This window comes from Phyllobates terribilis, unplaced genomic scaffold (genome assembly GCF_046119375.1).
Source record: "Phyllobates terribilis strain yellow unplaced genomic scaffold, ASM4611937v1 Scaffold_7__3_contigs__length_470593459, whole genome shotgun sequence".
NCBI lineage: Eukaryota > Metazoa > Chordata > Amphibia > Anura > Dendrobatidae > Phyllobates > Phyllobates terribilis.
Genome location: NW_027362767.1, coordinates 152,990,897 through 153,011,406, shown reverse-complemented (window position 1 = coordinate 153,011,406; position 20,510 = coordinate 152,990,897). Strand labels below are relative to the sequence as shown.

At 53.4% G+C, this 20,510-nt stretch overlaps 1 protein-coding gene across 8 annotated transcripts in view; it reads left to right on the top strand.

Annotated features, from left to right (window-relative positions):
* The first annotated feature begins 352 nt into the window (after positions 1–352).
* Positions 353–20,510, top strand: part of LRRC71 (leucine rich repeat containing 71) — a 47,541-nt gene continuing 27,383 nt past the window's right edge. The window contains exons 1-14 of one of the 8 annotated variants that reach the window (XM_073637651.1): positions 353–673; positions 750–838; positions 8,737–8,766; positions 10,085–10,219; positions 14,279–14,416; positions 14,519–14,594; positions 14,675–14,749; positions 15,478–15,546; positions 15,723–15,861; positions 15,943–16,026; positions 18,907–18,996; positions 19,076–19,207; positions 19,340–19,454; positions 19,534–19,616. In XM_073637651.1, coding sequence (XP_073493752.1) covers positions 769–838; positions 8,737–8,766; positions 10,085–10,219; positions 14,279–14,416; positions 14,519–14,594; positions 14,675–14,749; positions 15,478–15,546; positions 15,723–15,861; positions 15,943–16,026; positions 18,907–18,996; positions 19,076–19,207; positions 19,340–19,454; positions 19,534–19,616 — 1,236 coding nt within the window. In that variant the 5' untranslated portion in view covers positions 353–673; positions 750–768. The other 7 variants (XM_073637650.1, XM_073637649.1, XM_073637657.1 and 4 more) reach the window with 7 other exon arrangements.

The window sequence follows — 20,510 nt, the reverse complement described above, 5'->3', positions numbered from 1 at the left end:
CCAAGAGCCCCTCCTCCTGCGCCCCCAAATCCAAGAGCCCCTCCGCCTGCGCCCCCAAATCCAAGAGCTCCTCCTTCTGCGCCCCCAACTCCAAGAGCCCCTCTGCCTGCGCCCCCCAGGGCCTAACCCGCAGTGAGCGCCACATTGTACGGCCTATCAGCCCCTCAGTCACTTACACACTATAAATCTTGTACATTCATTAAAAAAATGAGAAATTTCAGCTACATATTTAACCCTTTAACTCTCCCCCCACAAAAAAACCCCACATTTTTTCAATAATGATGCAGGCACAGTGTGGCCACTAGGTGGCTCCTAATGGCAGGAACATGACAATGACGCGTTGGCATGACAACGGCGGACGAGCTGTGTGTGTGGCACTTTACGGCATTGGCTGGCACTACAGCGCTGTGCGCCTGACCAGTAGTGACACCACAGCCGCTCAGTGAGCTGCCAGACCTGCCCGGCTCTCCGGTCCCGTGCACCGCGCACATAGGTTACTTATGCACTGTACAGAACTGCTGCTCTTACAACCGCCATGAAGCCGCCGCTGCCATGTTTCTTTCTCTCGCCCTACTTCCGGTATCAAAGTGCCGTCTGCAGCTGATTAGTTGATAGCTGGACCGGACTCGCGTTATTTGGTTACCATGGTGACGGGACGCTGAGGCGGCGGGAGGTGTGTGTGTAGTCCGTGGCACTACAGATCCCAGCAAGGTGATAGCAGAGCTAAGAGCTGACACTTCTATCTGTAGGATCATCAGCATTGTGACCATGGGGAAGAAGGTGGAAAAGAGAGACAAGACCGGGAGAGAGACCACCGAGGAGGAGGCGAGGGGCGCAGGTATCTAATCCTCTCCTGTGTGATACTGTCTGCTGAGCCGTGTATCTAATCCTATCCTGTGTGATACTGTCTGCTGAGCCGTGTATCTAATCCTATCCTGTGTGATACTGACTGCTGAGCCGTGTATCTAATCCTATCCTGTGTGATACTGTCTGCTGAGCCGTGTATCTAATCCTATCCTGTGTGATACTGACTGCTGAGCCGTGTATCTAATCCTATCCTGTGTGATACTGTCTGCTGAGCCGTGTATCTAATCCTATCCTGTGTGATACTGTCTGCTGAGCCGTGTATCTAATCCTATCCTGTGTGATACTGTCCGCTGAGCCGTGTATCTAATCCTATCCTGTGTGATACTGTCAGCTGAGCTGTGTATCTAATCCTCTCCTGTGTGATACTGTCTGCTGAGCTGTGTATCTAATCCTATCCTGTGTGATACTGTCTGCTGAGCCGTGTATCTAATCCTATCCTGTGTGATACTGTCTGCTGAGCCGTGTATCTAATCCTATCCTGTGTGATACTGTCTGCTGAGCTGTGTATCTAATCCTATCCTATGTGATACTGTCTGCTGAGCCGTGTATCTAATCCTGTCCTGTGTGAGACTGTCTGCTGAGCCGTGTATCTAATCCTATCCTGTGTGATATTGTCTGCTGAGCCGTGTATCTAATCCTATCCTGTGTGATACTATCTGCTGAGCTGTGTATCTAATCCTATCCTATGTGATACTGTCTGCAGAGCCGTGTATCTAATCCTCTATAGTGTGATACTGTCTGCTGAGCCGTGTATCTAATCCTCTCCTGAGTGATACTGTCTGCTGAGCCGTGTATCTAATCCTATCCTGTGTGATACTGTCTGCTGAGCCGTGTATCTAATCCTATCCTGTGTGATACTGTCTGCTGAGCCGTGTATCTAATCCTATCCTGTGTGATACTGACTGCTGAGCCGTGTATCTAATCCTATCCTGTGTGATACTGTCTGCTGAGCCGTGTATCTAATCCTATCCTGTGTGATACTGTCTGCTGAGCTGTGTATCTAATCCTATCCTGTGTGATACTGTCCGCTGAGCCGTGTATCTAATCCTATCCTGTGTGATACTGTCAGCTGAGCTGTGTATCTAATCCTCTCCTGTGTGATACTGTCTGCTGAGCTGTGTATCTAATCCTATCCTGTGTGATACTGTCTGCTGAGCTGTGTATCTAATCCTATCCTGTGTGATACTATCTGCTGAGCTGTGTATCTAATCCTATCCTATGTGATACTGTCTGCAGAGCCGTGTATCTAATCCTCTATAGTGTGATACTGTCTGCTGAGCCGTGTATCTAATCCTCTCCTGAGTGATACTGTCTGCTGAGCCGTGTATCTAATCCTATCCTGTGTGATACTGTCTGCTGAGCTGTGTATCTAATCCTATCCTATGTGATACTGTCTGCTGAGCCGTGTATCTAATCCTGTCCTGTGTGAGACTGTCTGCTGAGCCGTGTATCTAATCCTATCCTGTGTGATACTATCTGCTGAGCTGTGTATCTAATCCTATCCTATGTGATACTGTCTGCAGAGCCGTGTATCTAATCCTCTATAGTGTGATACTGTCTGCTGAGCCGTGTATCTAATCCTCTCCTGAGTGATACTGTCTGCTGAGCCGTGTATCTAATCCTATCCTGTGTGATACTGTCTGCTGAGCTGTGTATCTAATCCTATCCTGTGTGATACTGTCTGCTGAGCTGTGTATCTAATCCTATCCTGTGTGATACTGTGTGCTGAGCTGTGTATCTAATCCTATCCTGTGTGATACTGTCTGCTGAGCTGTGTATCTAATCCTATGCTGTGTGATACTGTCTGCTGAGCTGTGTATCTAATCCTATCCTGTGTGATACTGTCTGCTGAGCGGTGTATCTAATCATATCCTGTGTGATACTGTCTGCTGAGCCGTGTATCTAATCCTATCCTGTGTGATACTGTCTGCTGAGCCGCGTATCTAATCCTATCCTGTGTGATACTGTCTGCTGAGCCGCGTATCTAATCCTATCCTGTGTGATACTGTGTGCTGAGCCGTGTATCTAATCCTATCCTGTGTGATACTGTCTGCTGAGCCGTGTATCTAATCCCATCCTGTGTGATACTGTCTGCTGAGCTGTGTATCTAATCCTATCCTGTGTGATACTGTCTGTTGATCTGTGTATCTAATCCTATCCTGTGTGATACTGTCTGCTGAGCCATGTATCTAATCCTATCCTGTGTGATACTGTCTGCTGAGCTGTGTATCTAATCCTATCCTGTGTGATACTGTCTGCTGAGCCATGTATCTAATCCTATCCTGTGTGATACTGTCTGCTGAGCCGTGTATCTAATCCTATCCTGTGTGATACTGTCTGCTGAGCCGTGTATCTAATCCTATCCTTTGTGATACTGTCTGCTCAGCCGTGTATCTAATCCTATCCTGTGTGATACTGTCTGCTGAGCAGTGTATCTAATCCTATCCTGTGTGATACTGTCTGCTGAGCTGTGTATCTAATCCTATCCTGTGTGATACTGTCTGCTGAGCCGTGTATCTCATCCCATCCTGTGTGATACTGTCTGCTGAGCCGCGTATCTAATCCTATCCTGTGTGATACTGTCTGCTGAGCCGTGTATCTAATCCCATCCTGTGTGATACTGTCTGCTGAGCTGTGTATCTAATCCTATCCTGTGTGATACGGTCTGTTGATCTGTGTATCTAATCCTATCCTGTGTGATACAGTCTGCTGAGCCGTGTATCTAATCCTATCCTGTGTGATACTGTCTACTGAGCCGTGTATCTAATCCCATCCTGTGTGATACTGTCTGCTGAGCCGCGTATCTAATCCTATCCTGTGTGATACTGTCTGCTCAGCCGTGTATCTAATCCTATCCTGTGTGATACTGTCTGTTGATCTGTGTATCTAATCCTATCCTGTGTGATACTGTCTGCTGAGCCGTGTATCTAATCCTATGCTGTGTGATACTGTCTGCTGAGCCGTGTATCTAATCCTATCCTGTGTGATACGGTCCGCTGAGCCATGTATCTAATCCTATCCTGTGTGATACTGTCTGTTGATCTGTGTATCTAATCCTATCCTGTGTGATACAGTCTGCTGAGCCGTGTATCTAATCCTATCCTGTGTGATACTGTCTGCTGAGCCGTGTATCTAATCCTATCCTGTGTGATACTGTCTGCTGAGCCGTGTATCTAATCCTATCCTGTGTGATACTGTCTGCTGAGCCGTGTATCTAATCCTGTCCTGTGTGAGACTGTCTGCTGAGCCGTGTATCTAATCCTCTCCTGTGTGACACTGTCTGCTGAGCTGTGTATCTAATCCTATCCTGTGTGATACCGTCTGCTGAGCCGTGTATCTAATCCTATCCTATGTGATACCGTCTGCTGAGCCGTGTATCTAATCCTATCCTGTGTGATACTGTCTGCTGAGCTGTGTATCTAATCCTATCCTGTGTGATACTGTCTGCTGAGCCGTGTATCTAATCCTATCCTGTGTGATACTGTCTGCTGAGCCGTGTATCTAATCCTATCCTGTGTGATACTGTCTGCTGAGCTGTGTATCTAATCCTATCCTGTGTGATACTGTCTGCTGAGCTGTGTATCTAATCCTATCCTGTGTGATACTGTGTGCTGAGCTGTGTATCTAATCCTATCCTGTGTGATACTGTCTGCTGAGCTGTGTATCTAATCCTATCCTGTGTGATACTGTCTGCTGAGCGGTGTATCTAATCATATCCTGTGTGATACTGTCTGCTGAGCCGTGTATCTAATCCTATCCTGTGTGATACTGTCTGCTGAGCCGCGTATCTAATCCTATCCTGTGTGATACTGTCTGCTGAGCCGCGTATCTAATCCTTTCCTGTGTGATACTGTGTGCTGAGCCGTGTATCTAATCCTATCCTGTGTGATACTGTCTGCTGAGCCGTGTATCTAATCCCATCCTGTGTGATACTGTCTGCTGAGCTGTGTATCTAATCCTATCCTGTGTGATACTGTCTGTTGATCTGTGTATCTAATCCTATCCTGTGTGATACTGTCTGCTGAGCCATGTATCTAATCCTATCCTGTGTGATACTGTCTGCTGAGCTGTGTATCTAATCCTATCCTGTGTGATACTGTCTGCTGAGCCATGTATCTAATCCTATCCTGTGTGATACTGTCTGCTGAGCCGTGTATCTAATCCTATCCTTTGTGATACTGTCTGCTCAGCCGTGTATCTAATCCTATCCTGTGTGATACTGTCTGTTGATCTGTGTATCTAATCCTATCCTGTGTGATACTGTCTGCTGAGCCTGTATGTAATCCTATCCTGTGTGATACTGTCTGCTGAGCCGTGTATCTAATCCTATGCTGTGTGATACGGTCTGCTGAGCCGTGTGTCTCATCCCATACTGTGTGATACTGTCTGCTGAGCCGTGTATCTAATCCTATCCTGTGTGATACGGTCCGCTGAGCCATGTATCTAATCCTATCCTGTGTGATACTGTCTGTTGATCTGTGTATCTAATCCTATCCTGTGTGATACAGTCTGCTGAGCCTGTATCTAATCCTATCCTGTGTGATACTGTCTGCTGAGCCGTGTATCTAATCCTATGCTGTGTGATACGGTCTGCTGAGCCGTGTGTCTCATCCCATACTGTGTGATACTGTCTGCTGAGCCGTGTATCTAATCCTATCCTGTGTGATACGGTCTGCTGAGCCGTGTATCTAATCCTATCCTGTGTGATACTGTCTGCTGAGCTGTGTATCTAATCCTATCCTGTGTGATACTGTCTGCTGAGCCGTGTATCTAATCCTATCCTGTGTGATACTGTCTGCTGAGCCGCGTATCTAATCCTATCCTGTGTGATACTGTCTGCTGAGCCTTGTATCTAATCCTATCCTGTGTGATACTGTCTGCTGAGCCACGTATCTAATCTTATCCTGTGTGATACTGTCTGCTGAGCCGTGTATCTAATCCTATCCTGTGATACTGTCTGCTGAGCCGTGTATCTAATCCTATCCTGTGTGATACAGTCTGCTGAGCTGTGTAGCTAATCCTATCCTGTGTGATACTGTCTGCTGAGCCGTGTATCTAATCCTATCCTGTGTGATACTGTCTGCTGAGCCGTGTATCTAATCCTATCCTGTGTGATACTGTCTGCTGAGCTGTGTAGCTAATCTTATCCTGTGTGATACTGTCTGCTGAGCTGTGTATCTAATCCTATCCTGTGTGATACTGTCTGCTGAGCCGTGTATCTAATCCTATCCTGTGTGATACTGTCTGCTGAGCCGTGTATCTAATCCTATCCTGTGTGATACTGTCTGCTGAGCCGTGTATCTAATCCTATCCTGTGTGATACTGTCTGCTGAGACGTGTATCTAATCCCATCCTGTGATACTGTCTGCTGAGCCGTGTATCTAATCCTATCCTGTGTGATACTGTCTGCTGAGCTGTGTATCTAATCCTATCCTGTGTGATACTGTCTGCTGAGCTGTGTATCTAACCCTATCCTGTGTGATACTGTGTGCTGAGCCGTGTATCTAATCCTATCCTGTGTGATACTGTCTGCTGAGTCGTGTACCTAGTCCTATCCTGTGTGATACTGTCTGCTGAGCTGTGTATCTAATCCTATCCTGTGTGATACTGTCTGCTGAGCCATGTATCTAATCCTATCCTGTGATACTGTCTGCTGAGCCATGTATCTATTCCTATCCTGTGTGATACTGTCTGCTGAGCCGTGTATCTAATCCTATCCTGTGTGATACTGTCTGCTGAGCCATGTATCTATTCCTATCCTGTGTGATACTGTCTGCTGAGCCGTGTATCTACTCCTACCCTGTGTGATACTGTCTGCTGAGCCATGTATCTAATCCTATCCTGTGTGATACTGTCTGCTGAGCCGTGTATCTAATCCTATCCTGTGTGATACTGTCTACTGAGCCATGTATCTAATCCTCTCCTGTGAGATACTGTCTGCTGAGCCGTGTATCTCATCCTATCCTGTGTGATACTGTCTGCTGAGCTGTGTATCTAATCCTCTCCTGTGTGATACTGTCTGCTGAGCCGTGTATCTAATCCTATCCTGTGTGATAATGTCTGCTGAGCCGTGTACCTAGTCCTATCCTGTGTGATACTGTCTGCTGAGCCATGTATCTACTCCTATCCTGTGTGATACTGTCTGCTGAGCCGTGTATCTAATCCTATCCTGTGTGATACTGTCTGCTGAGCCGTGTACCTAGTCCTATCCTGTGTGATACTGTCTGCTGAGCCATGTATCTAATCCTATCCTGTGTGATACTGTCTGCTGAGCCGTGTATCTCATCCTATCCTGTGTGATACTGTCTGCTGAGCCATGTATCTAATCCTATCCTGTGTGATACTGTCTGCTGAGACGTGTATCTAATCCTATCCTGTGTGATACTGTCTACTGAGCCATGTATCTAATCCTCTCCTGTGTGATACTGTCTGCTGAGCCGTGTATCTCATCCTATCCTGTGTGATACTGTCTGCTGAGCTGTGTATCTAATCCTCTCCTGTGTGATACTGTCTGCTGAGCTGTGTATCTAATCCTATCCTGTGTGATACAGTCTGCTGAGCCGTGTATCTAATCCTATCCTGTGTGATACTGTCTGCTGAGCCGTGTATCTAATCCTATCCTGTGTGATACTGTCTGCTGAGCCGTGTACCTAGTCCTATCCTGTGTGATACTGTCTGCTGAGCTGTGTATCTAATCCTATCCTGTGTGATACTGTCTGCTGAGCCGTGTATCTAATCCTATCCTGTGATACTGTCTGCTGAGCCATGTATCTAATCCTATCCTGTGTGATACTGTCTGCTGAGCCGTGTATCTAATCCTATCCTGTGTGATACTGTCTGCTGAGCCGTGTATCTAATCCTATCCTGTGTGATACTGTCTGCTGAGCCATGTATCTAATCCTATCCTGTGTGATACTGTCTGCTGAGCCGTGTATCTAATCCTATCCTGTGTGATACTGTCTGCTGAGCCATGTATCTACTCCTATCCTGTGTGATACCGTCTGCTGAGCAGTGTATCTAATCCTATGCTGTGTGATACTGTCTGCTGAGCCGTGTATCTAATCCTATCCTGTGTGATACTGACTGCTGAGCCATGTTTCTAATCCTATCCTGTGTGATACTGTCTGCTGAGCTGTGTATCTAATCCTATCCTGTGTGATACTGTCTGCTGAGCCGTGTATCTAATCCTATCCTGTGTGATACTGTCTGCTGAGCCGTGTATCTAATCCTATCCTGTGTGATACCGTCTGCTGAGCCGTGTATCTAATCCTATCCTGTGTGATACTGTCTGCTGAGCCGTGTATCTAATCCTATGCTGTGTGATACTGTCTGCTGAGCCGTGTATCTAATCCTATCCTGTGTGATACTGTCTGCTGAGCCGTGTATCTAATCCTATCCTGTGTGATACTGTCTGCTGAGCCGTGTATCTAATCCTATCCTGTGTGATACTGTCTGCTGAGCCGTGTATCTAATCCTATCCTGTGTGATACTGTCTGCTGAGCCATGTATCTAATCCTATCCTGTGTGATACTGTCTGCTGAGTTGTGTATCTAATCCTATCGTGTGTGATACTGTCTGCTGAGCCGTGTATCTAATCCTATCCTGTGTGATACTGTCTGCTGAGCCGTGTATCTAATCCTATCCTGTGTGATACTGTCTGATGAGCCGTGTATCTAATCCTATCATGTGTGATACTGTCTGCTGAGCTGTGTATCTAATCCTATCCTGTGTGATACTGTCTGCTGAGCCGTGTATCTAATCCTATCCTGTGTGATACTGTCTGCTGAGTTGTGTATCTAATCCTATCCTGTGTGATACCGCCTGCTGAGTTGTGTATCTAATCTGGTCTGATACGTCCTCTCTCCTTAGGTAATCCGGAGAAGCTTTTGCTGTCGGCCGGTAAGATTAGTGGGGTCTTTCCTCTGAGCACATGCCTGGTTCGCCCCCTGTCTGTCAGTAGGTCGGTGGTCCTGCACTGGCTCCTCTGGCCACCATAGCTGTGTATAGTAGTTAGTCTCCAGGGCCTCACTATCTGGGAGGGGTGCTCACTATCTTAGGGGATGCTTACTATTTGGAGGTTAGGGCTCACTATCTGGGGATGCTCACTATCTGGGGGGATGCATACTATTTGGGGGGGTAGGGCTCACTATCTGGGAGGGGGGCTCACTATCTGGGGTAGGGCTCACTATCTGGGGTAGGGCTCACTATCTGGGGGTGCTCACTATTTGGGGGGTAGGTCTCACTATCTGGGGTAGGGCTCACTATCTGGGGGTGCTCACTATCTGGGGGGATGCTTACTATTTGGGGGGTATGGATCACTATCTGGGGGGATGCTTACTATTTGGGGGGCTAGGGCTCACTATCTGGGGTAGGGCTCACTATCTGGGGGGATGCTTACTATTTGAGGGGGTAGTGCTCACTATCTGGGGGGATGCTTACTATTTGGGGGGAAGGGCTCACTATCTGGGAGGGGGGCTCACTATCTGGGGTGCTCACTATCTGGGTGGGGGGCTCACTAGCTGGGGTGCTCACTATCTGGGAGGGGGGCTCACTATCTGGGGTAGGGCTCACTATCTGGGGGACTGCTTACTATTTGGGTGGGGTAGGGCTCACTATCTGGGAGGGGGGCTCACTGTCTGGGGTAGGGCTCACTATCTGGGGGGTTGCTTACTATTTGGGGGGTAGGGCTCACTATCTGGGAGGGGGGCTCACTATTTGGGGGGGTAGGGCTCACTATCTGAGGGGATGCTTACTATTTAGGGGGTAATGCTCACTATCTGGCAGGGGGGCTCACTATCTGGGGTGCTCACTATCTGGGAGGGGGGCTCACTATTTGGGGAGTAGAGCTCACTATCTGGGGGGTGCTCACTATCTGGGGGAGATGCTTACTATTTAAGGGGTAGGGCTCACTATCTGGGGGTGCTTACTATTTGTGGGGTAGGGTTCACTATCTGGGGGTCCTCACTTTTTGTGGGGGCTCACTATCTGGGTGGTGCTCTGTATCTGTGGGGGTGGGCTCACTATCTGGGGGGCTCACTATCTGGGGGACGTGGGCTCACTTTTTGTGGGGGCTCACTATCTGGGGGGTGCTCTGCATCTGTGGGGGGCTCACTATCTGGGCTGGGCTCACTATCTGGGGGGGTGGGCTCACTATTTGGGGGGGTTCACTATCTGGGGGGCTCAGCTCGTCTAACCATCTCGCGCCCGTCCCCCACAGAGGACTACCAGTGCACTGGCCTCCTGGAGCAGGACTTCTCTCAGCTGTGCTCCCGTCTGGGCTTCACAGAGATCCCTAGAGTGGTCCCCCGCCCGCGGCCCCCGGGCACCCCGACCTCTGACAGGAACGTGTTTGGTAAGTTTCGGGCAGAGCTCCTCTTTGTCCCTCCTCTCTCCCTCACCCACGGCCCCTGCCTCTGACAGGAACGTGTTCAGTAAGTCTCTGGCACAGCTCTCCTTTCACCCTTCTCTCTCTCTCGCCTGCGGCCCCCCGGGCACCCCGTCCTCTAACAGGAACATGTTCTTTAAGTCTCGGGCACAGCTCCCCTTTCACCCTTCTCTCTCCCTCGCCTGCGGCCCCCCGGGCAACCCGGCCTCTGACAGGAACATGTTCGGTAAGTCTCGGGCACAGCTCCCCTTTCACCCTTCTCTCTCCCCCGCCCGCGGCCCCCGGGCACCGTGGCCTCTGACAGGAACATGTTCGGTAAGTCTCGGGCACAGCTCCCCTTTCACCCTTCTCTCTCCCCCACCCGCGGCCCCCGGGCACCCTGGCCTCTGACAGGAGCGTGTTCGGTAAGTCTCGGGCACAGCTCCCCTTTCACCCTTCTCTCTCCCCCGCCCGCGGCCCCCGGGCACCCCGGCCTCTGACAGGAACGTGTTCGGTAAGTCTCGGGCACAGCTTCCCTTTCACCCTTCTCTCTCCCCCGCCCGCAGCCCCCGGGCACCCCGGCCTCTGACAGGAACGTGTTCGGTAAGTCTCGGGCACAGCTTCCCTTTCACCCTTCTCTCTCCCCCGCCCGCGGCCCCCGGGCACCCTGGCCTCTGACAGGAACGTGTTTGGTAAGTCTCGGGCACAGCTCCCCTTTCACCCTTCTTTCTCCCCCGCGGCCCCCCGGGCACCCCGGCCTCTGACAGGAGCGTGTTCGGTAAGTCTCGGGCACAGCTTCCCTTTCACCCTTCTTTCTCCCCCGCATCCCCCCGGGCACCCCGGCCTCTGACAGGAGCGTGTTCGGTAAGTCTTGGGCACAGCTTCCCTTTCACCCTTCTCTCTCCCCCGCCCGCGGCCCCCGGGCACCCCGGCCTCTGACAGGAACATGTTCGGTAAGTCTCGGGCACAGCTTCCTTTTCACCCTTCTCTCTCCCCCGCGGCCCCCGGGCACCCCGGCCTCTGACAGGAGCGTGTTCGGTAAGTCTCGGGCACAGCTCCCCTTTCACCCTTCTTTCTCCCCCGCATCCCCCCGGGCACCCCGGCCTCTGACAGGAGCGTGTTCGGTAAGTCTTGGGCACAGCTTCCCTTTCACCCTTCTCTCTCCCCCGCCCGCGGCCCCCGGGCACCCCGGCCTCTGACAGGAACATGTTCGGTAAGTCTCGGGCACAGCTTCCTTTTCACCCTTCTCTCTCCCCCGCGGCCCCCGGGCACCCCGGCCTCTGACAGGAGCGTGTTCGGTAAGTCTCGGGCACAGCTCCCCTTTCACCCTTCTCTCTCCCCCGCGGCCCCCCGAGCAGCCCGGCCTCTGACAGGAGCGTGTTCGGTAAGTCTCGGGCACAGCTCCCCTTTCACCCTTCTTTCTCCCCCGCGGCCCCCCGAGCACCCCGGCCTCTGACAGGAGCGTGTTCAGTAAGTCTCGGGCACAGCTCCCCTTTCTCCCTTCTTTCTCCCCCGCGGCCCCCCGGGCACCCGGCCTCTGACAGGAGCGTGTTCGGTAAGTCTCGGGCACAGCTCCCCTTTCTTCCTTCTTTCTCCTCCGCGGCCCCCCGAGCACCCCAGCCTCTGACAGGAGCGTGTTCGGTAAGTCTCGGGCACAGCTCCCCTTTCTTCCTTTTTTCTCCTCAGCGGCCCCCCGAGCAGCCCGGCCTCTGACAGGAGCGTGTTCGGTAAGTCTCGGGCACAGCTTCCCTTTCACCCTTCTCTCTCCCCCGCCCGCGGCCCCTGGGCACCCCGGCCTCTGACAGGAACATGTTCGGTAAGTCTCGGGCACAGCTTCCCTTTCACCCTTCTTTCTCCCCCGCGGCCCCCCGGGCACCCCAGCCTCTGACAGGAGCGGGTTCGGTAAGTCTCGGGCACAGCTTCCCTTTCTCCCTTCTCTCTCCCCCGCGGCCCCCCGAGCACCCCGGCCTCTGACAGGAGCGTGTTCGGTAAGTCTAGGGCACAGCTCCCCTTTCACCCTTCTTTCTCCCCCGCGGCCCCCCGGGCACCCCGGCCTCTGACAGGAGCGTGTTCGGTAAGTCTCGGGCACAGCTTCCCTTTCTCCCTTCTCTCTCCCCCGCCCGCGGCCCCCGGGCACCCCGGCCTCTGACAGGAGCGTGTTCGGTAAGTCTCGGGCACAGCTTCCCTTTCACCCTTCTTTCTCCCCCGCGGCCCCCCGGGCACCCCGGCCTCTGACAGGAGCGTGTTCGGTAAGTCTCGGGCACAGCTTCCCTTTCACCCTTCTCTCTCCCCCGCCCGCGGCCCCCCCGGGCACCCCGGCCTCTGACAGGAACATGTTCGGTAAGTCTCGGGCACAGCTTCCCTTTCACCCTTCTTTCTCCCCCGGGGCTCCCCGGGCACCCCGGCCTCTGACAGGAGCGGGTTCGGTGAGTCTCGGGCACAGCTTCCCTTTCACCCTTCTCTCTCTCCCGCCCGCGGCCCCCGGGTACCCCGGCCTCTGACAGGAACATGTTCGGTAAGTCTCGGGCACAGCTTCCCTTTCACCCTTCTCTCTCCCCCGCCCGCGGCCCCCGGGCACCCCGGCCTTAGACAGGAACATGTTCGGTAAGTCTCGGGCACAGCTTCCCTTTCTCCCTTCTCTCTCCCCCGCCCGCGGCCCCCGGGCACCCTGGCCTCTGACAGGAGCGTGTTCGGTAAGTCTCGGGCACAGCTCCCCTTTCACCCTTCTCTCTCCCCCGCCCGCGGTCCCCGGGCACCCTGGCCTCTGACAGGAGCGTGTTCGGTAAGTCTCGGGCACAGCTCCCCTTTCACCCTTCTCTCTCCCCCGCCCGCGGCCCCCGGGCACCCTGGCCTCTGACAGGAGCGTGTTCGGTAAGTCTCGGGCACAGCTCCCCTTTCACCCTTCTTTCTCCCCCGCGGCCCCCCGGGCACCCCGGCCTCTGACAGGAGCGGGTTCGGTAAGTCTCGGGCACAGCTTCCCTTTCTCCCTTCTCTCTCCCCCGCCCGCGGCCCCCGGGCACCCGGCCTCTGACAGGAGCGTGTTCGGTAAGTCTCGGACACAGCTTCCCTTTCACCCTTCTTTCTCCCCCGCGGCCCCCCGGGCACCCCGGCCTCTGACAGGAGCGTGTTCGGTAAGTCTCGGGCACAGCTTCCCTTTCACCCTTCTTTCTCCCCCGCGGCCCCCGGGCACCCCGGCCTCTGACAGGAACATGTTCGGTAAGTCTCGGGCACAGCTTCCCTTTCACCCTTCTTTCTCCCCCGCGGTCCCCGGGCACCCCGGCCTCTGACAGGAGCGGGTTCGGTAAGTCTCGGGCACAGCTTCCCTTTCACTCTTCTTTCTCCCCCGCGGTCCCCGGGCACCCCGGCCTCTGACAGGAGCGGGTTCGGTAAGTCTCGGGCACAGCTTCCCTTTCACTCTTCTTTTTCCCCCGCGGCCCCCCGGGCACCCCGGCCTCTGACAGGAGCGTGTTCGGTAAGTCTCGGGCACAGCTTCCCTTTCACCCTTCTTTCTCCCCCGCGGCCCCCGGGCACCCCGGCCTCTGACAGGAGCGTGTTCGGTAAGTCTCGGGCACAGCTTCCCTTTCACTCTTCTTTTTCCCCCGCGGCCCCCCCGAGCACCCCGGCCTCTGACAGGAGCGTGTTCGGTAAGTCTCGGGCACAGATTCCCTTTCACCCTTCTTTCTCCCCCGCGGCCCCCGGGCACCCCGGCCTCTGACAGGAACATGTTCGTTAAGTCTCGGGCACAGCTTCCCTTTCACTCTTCTTTTTCCCCCGCGGCCCCCGGGCACCCCGGCCTCTGACAGGAGCGGGTTCGGTAAGTCTCGGGCACAGCTTCCCTTTCACTCTTCTTTTTCCCCCGCGGCCCCCCCGGGCACCCCGGCCTCTGACAGGAGCGGGTTCGGTAAGTCTCGGGCACAGCTCCCCTTTCACCCTTCTTTCTTCCCCGCGGCCCCCCGGGCACCCCGGCCTCTGACAGGAGCGGGTTCGGTAAGTCTCGGGCACAGCTCCCCTTTCACCTCTCCCCCATTATTGCACTGTGATTTCCAGCAGATGAGTCCGACTCCTGGGACAAGGACAGCCTGAGCGGTGCGGCCCCCCGAGACCGCTACTCCTACTTCAGGCCGAGCATTCGGGTGGAGCTGGAGGGTGAGGACGGGCGATCTGTCCAGGAGGTCTCCATCAGGGGTGAGTGGGGTCACCTTAGTTTTGTTATCGCCCGTGTCTTGACCCCTGCCACTTATAGGCAGAGCATCCCTTAAACCGCACCGCCATGTCTGCTGATGACAGGCTGGAAGATTGACGAGAAGATGATGGGAGTCTTCGCCAAGTGTCTGCCGGCTCTGCCCAACCTCCAGAAGATCAAGTGAGGAAACCATCAGCATTGCTGACGCTCTCCCCGAGTGCTGCACAGCCCTGACTGCCGTCCTTTGTGTCTCTTCCCAGTCTGTGGAACGTCGGCCTGACGGACGCAACCTTCTCCTCCCTGGTGACCGTCCTGCAGCGCTGTCCAGGAGTCAAGTAAGTAGGGGTGGTCCGGGGGGCTTCTAGACGCTCTTTTCTACCTGCACATTTTTTTTGCTTTTGGCTTTTTTCTCCCCTTCTTACATGAGCTATAGCTTTTTTTTATTTCTCCCTCCACACAAAAATGGAGGAGAATTGAAATGTTGTGAAAAGGTGACCACCGTAAGGTTAAATAAATGTCCATTCTCATCGATCGGACTTTGACGGATCAGATGTTTTTAATGTTTTTTTTTCTGTTTATTATTTAAACTTATTTGTATTTGTTTATTTTTTTTATTTAAACGTTAATTAATTAATTTATTTTATTTTATTTTTTTTTATATTTTTTTCCATTTTTTTTTCCTCTTATTTTTTTCTCTTATGACTTTATAATGTATTTTTGCTCCCTGGTTGCAATCGTTTGATTGTTTTGCACTATATGCCGCATTTCTTTCCTGCCTTCATAGGTTGACCTAGATGGTGGAGGTTGATGAGGAGGGATTTGTTGTCCCAGGGGTTCCCCATGATCTTGTTTTCGGGGGAGGATTGCACCTCCTTGTGCCTTATAAACGCTCCTGTAGGAGATTGATAGCAGCGCTCTGAGCTCGCTCTGGTCGCTGCACCTACAGGCGGTGATGTCAGCGTTACACAGCCGCTAAACCCGCCCCATACACCCCCCATGTACTAGTATGGAGGATGAAGCCCCCTATATAATGTCATAGCACATACCTGTCCGTGTTTTCCAGGGTTCTGTCACTAGAAGGAAACCCCCTGCCCGCCCAGGCGTATCACAGGTTAATCTCAGAGGATTTAGGGTAAGTACAGGGGTCCGCTAGGATCCGCCATCACTTCATGGTTAGGGGCAGTTTCATCTATTAATATCCTGACTATAAAGGGGCGGAAAAGCTTAGTGGAGAATGCAGAGGAGAAGACAGGGAGCAGAGGCTCTGCAATGTTTTCACCTGCACAGGTTGGTCCATATATCGCTCAGGAATAACCAGATCAATGACGCCGGGGCCCAACTCATCGGCCGAGCCCTGCAGGGCCTGAAGATTGCCAACAAGAACCTGGCCGCCCTCGTCCTCAGCTACAATCACATCACGGACCTGGGGGCAGGCTATATCGCCCAGGTAAGGATAGACCTTCTGTTGGTCCAGGACCCCCGGAGTGGGAATCGGCAGGTCATGACCCAGAATCATACTTTATTACAGGCCTTACGGTTCAACCGGTCACTGCTGTCTCTCAACCTGTCCAGTAACCTGATCGGAGACCAGGGGGCACTGGCGTTGGCCGAGGTTGGTACATAACCATATATCCTCACTGCCCTGTGGATATAGCACACCGCCCTCTCCTACTGTGACCTGTGGGTATAGCACACCGCCCTGTGGGTATAGAACACCGCCCTCTCCTGCTCTGCTGCCCTCTGGGTATAGCACACCGCCCCTCCTGCTCTGCTGCCCTGTGGGTACAGCACACCGCCCTCTCCTGCTCTGCTGCCCTGTGGGTATAGCACACCGCCTTCTCCTGCTCTGCTGCCCTGTGGGTATAGCACACCGCCTTCTCCTGCTCTGCTGCCCTGTGGGTATAGCACACCGCCCTCTCCTGCTCTGCTGCCCTGTGGGTACAGCACACCGCCCTCTCCTGCTCTGCTGCCCTGTGGGTATAGCACACCGCCTTCTCCTGCTCTGCTGCCCTGTGGGTACAGCACACCGCCCTCTCCTGCTCTGCTGCGCTGTGGGTATAGCACACCGCCCTCTCCTGCTCTGCTGCCCTGTGGGTATAGCACATCACCCTCTTCTGCTCTGCTGCCCTGTGGGTACAGCACATCACCCTCTCCTGCTCTGCTGCCCTGTGGGTACAGCACATTGCCCTCTCCTGCTCTGCTGCCCTGTGGGTATAGCACACCGCCCTCTCCTGCTCTGCTGCCCTGTGGGTATAGCACACCGCCCTCTCCTGCTCTGCTGCCCTGTGGGTATAGCACACCGCCCTCTCCTGCTCTGCTGCCCTGTGGGTATAGCACACCTCCCTCTCCTGCTCTGCTGCCCTCTGGATATAGCACACCGCCCTCTCCTACTGTGACCTGTGGGTATAGCACACCGCCCTGTGGGTATAGCACACTGCCCTCTCCTGCTCTGCTGCCCTGTGGGTATAGCACACCGCCTTCTCCTGCTCTGCTGCCCTGTGGGTATAGCACACCGCCCCTCCTGCTCTGCTGCCCTGTGGGTACAGCACATCGCCCTCTCCTGCTCTGCTGCCCTGTGGGTATAGCACACCGCCCTCTCCTGCTCTGCTGCCCTATGGGTACAGCACATCGCACTCTCCTGCTCTGCTGCCCTGTGGGTATAGCACACCGCCTTCTCCTGCTCTGCTGCCCTGTGGGTACAGCACACCGCCTTCTCCTGCTCTGCTGCCCTGTGGGGACAGCACACCGCCCTCTCCTGCTCTGCTGCCCTGTGGGTACAGCACACCGCCCTCTCCTGCTCTGCTGCCGTGTGGGTATAGCACACCGCCTTCTCCTGCTCTGCTGCCCTGTGGGTATAGCACACCTCCCTCTCCTGCTCTGCTGCCCTGTGGGTATAGCACACCGCCCTCTCCTGCTCTGCTGCCCTGTGGGTACAGCACACCGCCTTCTCCTGCTCTGCTGCCCTGTGGGTATAGCACACCGCCCTCTCCTGCTCTGCTGCCCTGTGGGTATAGCACACCGCCCTCTCCTGCTCTGCTGCCCTGTGGGTATAGCACACCGCCTTCTCCTGCTCTGCTGCCCTGTGGGTATAGCACACCGCCCTCTCCTGCTCTGCTGCCCTGTGGGTATAGCACACCGCCCTCTCCTGCTCTGCTGCCCTGTGGGTACAGCACACCGCCCCTCCTGCTCTGCTGCCCTGTGGGTATAGCACACCGCCCTCTCCTGCTCTGCTGCCCTGTGGGTACAGCACACTGCCCTCTCCTGCTCTGCTGTCCTGTGGGTATAGCACACCGCCCTCTCCTGCTCTGCTGCCCTCTGGATATAGCACACCGCCCTCTCCTACTGTGACCTGTGGGTATAGCACACCGCCCTGTGGGTATAGCACACCGCCCTCTCCTGCTCTGCTGCCCTGTGGGTATAGCACACCGCCTTCTCCTGCTCTGCTGCCCTGTGGGTATAGCACACCGCCCCTCCTGCTCTGCTGCCCTGTGGGTACAGCACACCGCCCTCTCCTGCTCTGCTGTCCTGTGGGTATAGCACACCGCCCTCTCCTGCTCTGCTGCCCTATGGGTACAGCACATCGCCCTCTCCTGCTCTGCTGCCCTGTGGGTATAGCACACCGCCCTCTCCTGCTCTGCTGCCCTATGGGTACAGCACATCGCCCTCTCCTGCTCTGCTGCCCTGTGGGTACAGCACACCGCCCTCTCCTGCTCTGCTGCCCTGTGGGTACAGCACACCGCCCTCTCCTGCTCTGCTGCCCTGTGGGTATAGCACACCGCCTTCTCCTGCTCTGCTGCCCTGGGGTATAGCACACCGCCCTCTCTTGCTCTGCTGCCCTGTGGGTATAGCACACCGCCTTCTCCTGCTCTGCTGCCCTGTGGGTACAGCACACCGCCCTCTCCTGCTCTGCTGCTCTGTGGGTATAGCACACCGCCTTCTCCTGCTCTGCTGCCCTGTGGGTATAGCACACCTCCCTCTCCTGCTCTGCTGCCCTGTGGGTATAGCACACCGCCTTCTCCTGCTCTGCTGCCCTGTGGGTATAGCACACCGCCTTCTCCTGCTCTGCTGCCCTGTGGGTACAGCACACCGCCCTCTCCTGCTCTGCTGCTCTGTGGGTATAGCACACCTCCCTCTCCTGCTCTGCTGCCCTGTGGGTACAGCACACCGCCCTCTCCTGCTCTGCTGCCCTGTGGGTATAGCACACCGCCTTCTCCTGCTCTGCTGCCGTGTGGGTATAGCACATCGCCCTCTCCTGCTCTGCTGCCCTGTGGGTACAGCACACCGCCCTCTCCTGCTCTGCTGCCCTGTGGGTATAGCACACCGCCTTCTCCTGCTCTGCTGCCGTGTGGGTATAGCACACTGCCTTCTCCTGCTCTGCTGCCCTGTGGGTATAGCACACCGCCCTCTCCTGCTCTGCTGCCCTGTGGGTATAGCACACCGCCCTCTGCTGCCCTGTGGGTACAGCACACCGCCCTCTCCTGCTCTGCCCTAGGTGCTGAGACGTTTTGCGTTAACTCATCCGGAAATTGTGGAGCGGAGACGACTGTTCCTGGAGAAGGAGGTTCAGGACCAGCCCAGATCGGTGAGGAGCAGCGCCACCATAGTGGGCGATGTGTGCCACCTCCTCATGCCACGATTAATAGTTGTCTTTATTTTTACAGCCGTCCACATCGCGGCACGCCGACGCCAAGAGTGAGCGACCGCTCAGCCACCGCAGCGGCTCCGCAGTGGAGAAAGCTGAAAAGTCGCTGGGGCAGAAGACGAAAACGAGCGTCACAAAGAAGAAGGAGAAGGTGAGCACAATGGCCCGGGCCTGACCATAGCCAGATCTCCCCATGTGCGAGAGCACGCCGGAAATCCCACATGGCCAGCCTTACTCTGTGTGGAGAACGCACACACTGAGAGCTAGTGTGAATATGTTTCAGGATCCCCAAAAGAAAGAAGAGAAGACTAATGTAAGCCAGGCGGCAACTGGACCCTCCACTGTGGGAACGCAGTCTGCAGCCGCTAAGAAGGAGGACGCTAAAGCCGCCAAAAAACGTAAGAAACCTGATCTGCTTCCCAAAAACTGCTACAGTCTCAGAGTAGTAATACTGAATACTGCCATCATATGTCATAGAAATGTCCAAAACTGAGGAGAAGAACACACGAGGAAAAGCAGTGAAGTCTGCTACCAAAAGAGCGCCACTACTCGAGCACGAGGTGAGAGACGAGACCACCCTAAGATCTGCACTTCACCCCTGATAACTATAATACTGCCCCCTATGTACAAGAATATAACTACTATAATACTGCCCCTATGTACAAGAATATAACTACTATAATACTGCCACTATGTACAAGAATATAACTACTATAATACTGCCCCTATGTACAAGAATATAACTACTATAATACTGCCCCTATGTACAAGAATATAACTACTATAATACTGCCCTCTATGTACAAGAATATAACTACTATAATACTGCCACTATGTACAAGAATATAACTACTATAATACTGCTCCTATGTACAAGAATATAACTACTATAATACTGCCACTATGTACAAGAATATAACTACTATAATACTGCTCCTATGTACAAGAATATAACTACTATAATACTGCTCCTATGTACAAGAATATAACTACTATAATACTGCCACTATGTACAAGAATATAACTACTATAATACTGCCCCTATGTACAAGAATATAACTACTATAATACTGCTCCTATGTACAAGAATATAACTACTATAATACTGCTCCTATGTACAAGAATATAACTACTATAATACTGCTCCTATGTGCAAGAATATAACTACTATAATACTGCTCCTATGTACAAGAATATAACTACTATAATACTGCCCCTATGTACAAGAATATAACTACTATAATACTGCTCCTATGTACAAGAATATAACTACTATAATACTGCCCCTATGTACAGGAATATAGCTACTATAATACTGCTCCTATGTACAAGAATATAACTACTATAATACTGCTCCTATGTACAAGAATATAACTACTATAATACTGCTCCTATGTACAAGAATATAACTACTATAATACTGCTCCTATGTACAAGAATATAAATACTATAAT